The 3,726-nt window shown below is 44.4% G+C and overlaps 1 protein-coding gene across 2 annotated transcripts in view; it reads right to left on the bottom strand.

Moving 5' to 3' along the window:
* Positions 1-3,726, bottom strand: part of TBC1D12 (TBC1 domain family member 12) — a 133,625-nt gene that overhangs the window by 12,877 nt on the left and 117,022 nt on the right. For both annotated transcript variants that reach the window (XM_019502602.1, XM_019502603.1), the window contains 2 exons: positions 1,087-1,215; positions 647-756 (listed from right to left, as the gene is read on the bottom strand). In XM_019502602.1, coding sequence (XP_019358147.1) covers positions 647-756; positions 1,087-1,215 — 239 coding nt within the window. The remainder of the gene's footprint in view (positions 1-646; positions 757-1,086; positions 1,216-3,726) is intronic.

Genomic DNA, 3,726 nt, shown 5'->3' with positions numbered 1-3,726 from the left:
TTATTTCCCAGCATTCTGTTCTCTCTCCATTTTCTTGTACAGTCTGCCTCTGCTTTTTGCTTTTGCTTTTGATAGGGCTGAAGAACCTGGTCTTTAGTAGACAGTTATCTTTCATACAAGATGGAGGATCCTTTTTATGGTTGCACGAGCAATTCTTTTCGATCACTTCTGTGATCATTTGCTTCTGATGTGATCTTGCCAGCTGACTGCATTTCATTCATTTCAAAGGCAAGCAACCTGAATGGATTCCAATTACTGTATTTACTTGATTAGAAGACAACTGTGATTATAAAATGACCCCCCCCGATTATTAATTAGGTTCTATATATGGAGATTTGTTTTAATTTTTCCAGGGATAGAATCTAGTTATTGGAAGTTTGCCTTGAATTTGTCCCCTTCCCATTGCTACAGTAGGAAAAATAAATCTGGGGGAGGAAGGGAGTCAGGTAGCCCCTTTACTCTCCGCTCCCCCACCCCCAACTTTTTCTGCTGGCAACCCCTTCCCTCTCTCCTTACAGTCAGACCCTGCTTCCACTGAGTACATACAAGTAAAGAACAAAATTTGAAAACAATATCCTTGAAATTAAATACGACTACAGCAATTTGCATATAGCTCATCCAGAATTGATGCACGTTACCAACTTACCAGTCTATCAAGTATATGTCTGGAGTTAGATTGTATGATTTGAAATGAAGAAACAGTTTAGGGAGATTTTCTTCAAAGAAAACTTCAAAAGCTGCAAAATATTTCAGCATCTGAACAGGGAAACATAAGTGCTTACTAAAAAGTGACCTCCAGCAGAATAAAAAATACCAATAAAATGAAAGCTTAACCTTCCAACATAGCCATGTAGATCCAAAGAACAAACTTACTTTGGCTTTTTCCTCAAGAAACATAAAGGAAGTATTTTTTTTTAATGTCTTGGGTAATTTAATGCACTAATTTGATTTTCTACCCATTGGTTTAAATAATCCATTATTCCAAAGAAGCACTAGCAGATCAATAATTTCATGAACATGTTCCAAATCAAAGAAGAAAGTTTCAATGATGATACTATTAAAATATTTTAGAAACCGTACACATACCATGCTGTGATCCACACGGAAGAAGGCTAGCTGGCATGGCTTGTTCAGGAGGTTAGCAAAGGCAATGAAAGCATCTGCCTCTTCCAGATTGAGAATGAGTACAGCAGCAATGAAAGACATCCCTTGTACCTTAGGTGGGGGGAAGCAAATAAGCACACAAGATAGAGAAGCCAGGCACCTCTTAGATTTTTGTAAATACAAATATTTCTGAACTCCTAAATCTTGTTAAAAACCACTAGCCACTAGAGTTACAAGAGCAATTCGACTAAGTAAAAGAAACATATTTAATATTAAGAGAGCAATAAGTTTACAAGATTCTCTACCTATCTACCAAAAAACACCAGCAATATAATTTCCAAGAAAAATCAGGCACTTTCTGAAGATGCACATTGTGGACATCTGATATGGAGTTCCATGAAGAGTTGGACTCTAGCAGGTCCTGTGTAATCAAAAGGTGGTCTAAGTTTTGCAATGCCCAGACCCTTTAGTCAGTGAGGGTAAGAGAATCAGGAAAAATTTTCATACACAGCTGATCACAGTAGAATGGAGGCAATACCTCAGTACAGTAAACTGAGACAAATCCCATTAACCAACAGTACTTGGGACATGTGTATCCTACCCCATCCATCTACTAAGAAATTAGTTGTATTTAAAACTTCATACACTTTCTTAGGGGTGCACCAATAGAGAAGTTTAGGGCCGATACCAATAGCCAATTTTTAAGGAGGCTTATTGGCCAATACTGATCTGATTTCTGATGCACAGCCCAGCAGCTTGAAGAACAGTGTCTGGCTGGTAAGTCTATTGTGGTGGAAGGGGTGGGGGAGCAGGGAAGGGGCATGGGGGGGACAGACTGAGGCCCCTGCAGTGAGGGAGGGAGTGAGGCAGGGACAGGGACAGGAGCTGCCCAGCTGGGGCGGGGTGGGCACGGGAGAAACTATGGCTTGTCCAGGGGGTGCAGGGAGGGTGGGCCAGCTCTTACTGCTGTGGGCTGGGGCTGCAGCCACCCCAAAATTCGCTGTAGCTCCACCTCCCACCGCTGCCATCACCCACCCCAAGCACAGCTTGGCCCAACCCCCCCGCTGGAAAGAGCCTGGCGCAGCCCCGGCCCCAGCCCACAGCTGCAGCCTGCCCTGCCCTACCCCACGTAAATCTGGGGAGCACATGCCTTCCCCTCCCCTCCACGCCTTGACCTCCTCAGGTGTGCACAGCAGTGGAATCCACCCCCTCCCCCAACCCCGGACAAGCCACAGCTCCATCCTTGCACCCCACCCCAGCTGGGCAGCACATGCCCCATTCCTTCCCTCACTGCGGGGACTCTGACCTGCCCCCCTTCCACACAGCCCTTCCCTCCCCCCTCCCATCTACTACAGCAGACTCAACAGCTGCATGCAGCTCTCCAAGCTGCTGGGCTGTGCGCTCCTCATTGCCTATGTGCTGCTCTGTGGCTTAGCGCATGCACGGGCCATTTATCGGCCACATTAGCCAATTTCCGATGCAGCCAATTTTCTTTATAATCAGTGTCGGTCCAGTATCAGACTGATGCATCAGTGCACCTTTACTTTTTCTACTTCTGATAACTAGCTTTAAATTTCCAGAAAGCAGCAACACTACAGAATATTAATGAGGTTGATTGTTGATAATGCCTAACAACTTCTGATTTGAAATTATTCTAATGACATGAGAACAAGTGTGTGTTTAGCTATAATGAAGATTATAGCATTCGTTTCTAAAGGTACTGATCAGGCTGGCTTTTGCCCACAGTTAAAGAACATTAAAGAACAATGAATATTTAAACCAACTAGGAAAGATAATATCACATACACCAAATCTAACTTTTCCACTTGAGGAATAAACCATGAGATTACAAACAACGCTTTAGCACTATTACCAATATTAGTGCAAAGCATGGCCAAAAGCAGCCAGCCAGGCTGACTGACTGGATTCCAGTAAGAACAAATTCCAAAGCAAAGGGACTAAGAAACACTCATTTGCCTTTTAAAAATTCCACTTCTGCAGTTTGTAACTCCAATGAACAAGTCACCTGAAAAATGGGATCTGGATAATTTAAAGTTAAGAGTTGAAACCATCTTGAACATCATCCAAGTTCAGACTGGACAGCTAATGCAGAGCCCCAAGCAAGTGCACCAAATGCTAACTGTTGCTTTGATGGTTTTGAAGGACAGTCCATTGGAAAGAGCTGGAAAGTATGGACATACATTTACCATGGGTAAAAAGCAGCAGGGCTTTACCGTACATCAAATGTTCCACAACAGCTGAATACATGCATGCTCATAACCTTGTAGCAAGTGGAAGTGGTAATTTAAGCCAAGGACAGGCATTCATTTCTAGTGCTGCAAGTTTCTGGGATAAAGGTGCGGGGGAGGGAGGGACGGGCACACGACATATAGATGTTCCAGCCTGCAGCTGCCCTGTTCCCTGCTCTGCACATGTGCCTAGACCAAGTGACCGTGGACAGATAAAGGCAGAGGACCAGGTACTGCTCACTCCTCCTGGTCCCTGGAAGTTGCTGGGCAGCCTCTGGATCCCCACGTTTCCCACAATAGCGTCACCTCACTCCAGGGAAGATGCAAGGAACCCTTCCCCAGCATAGCACTCCACTCCCAGTCCCCAAGGCAA

This window comes from Gavialis gangeticus, unplaced genomic scaffold (assembly GCF_001723915.1).
Source record: "Gavialis gangeticus isolate Ggan-Ray unplaced genomic scaffold, GavGan_comp1, whole genome shotgun sequence".
In the NCBI taxonomy this organism is placed as follows: domain Eukaryota; kingdom Metazoa; phylum Chordata; order Crocodylia; family Gavialidae; genus Gavialis; species Gavialis gangeticus.
This window is presented reverse-complemented; position numbering and strand designations above follow the sequence as displayed.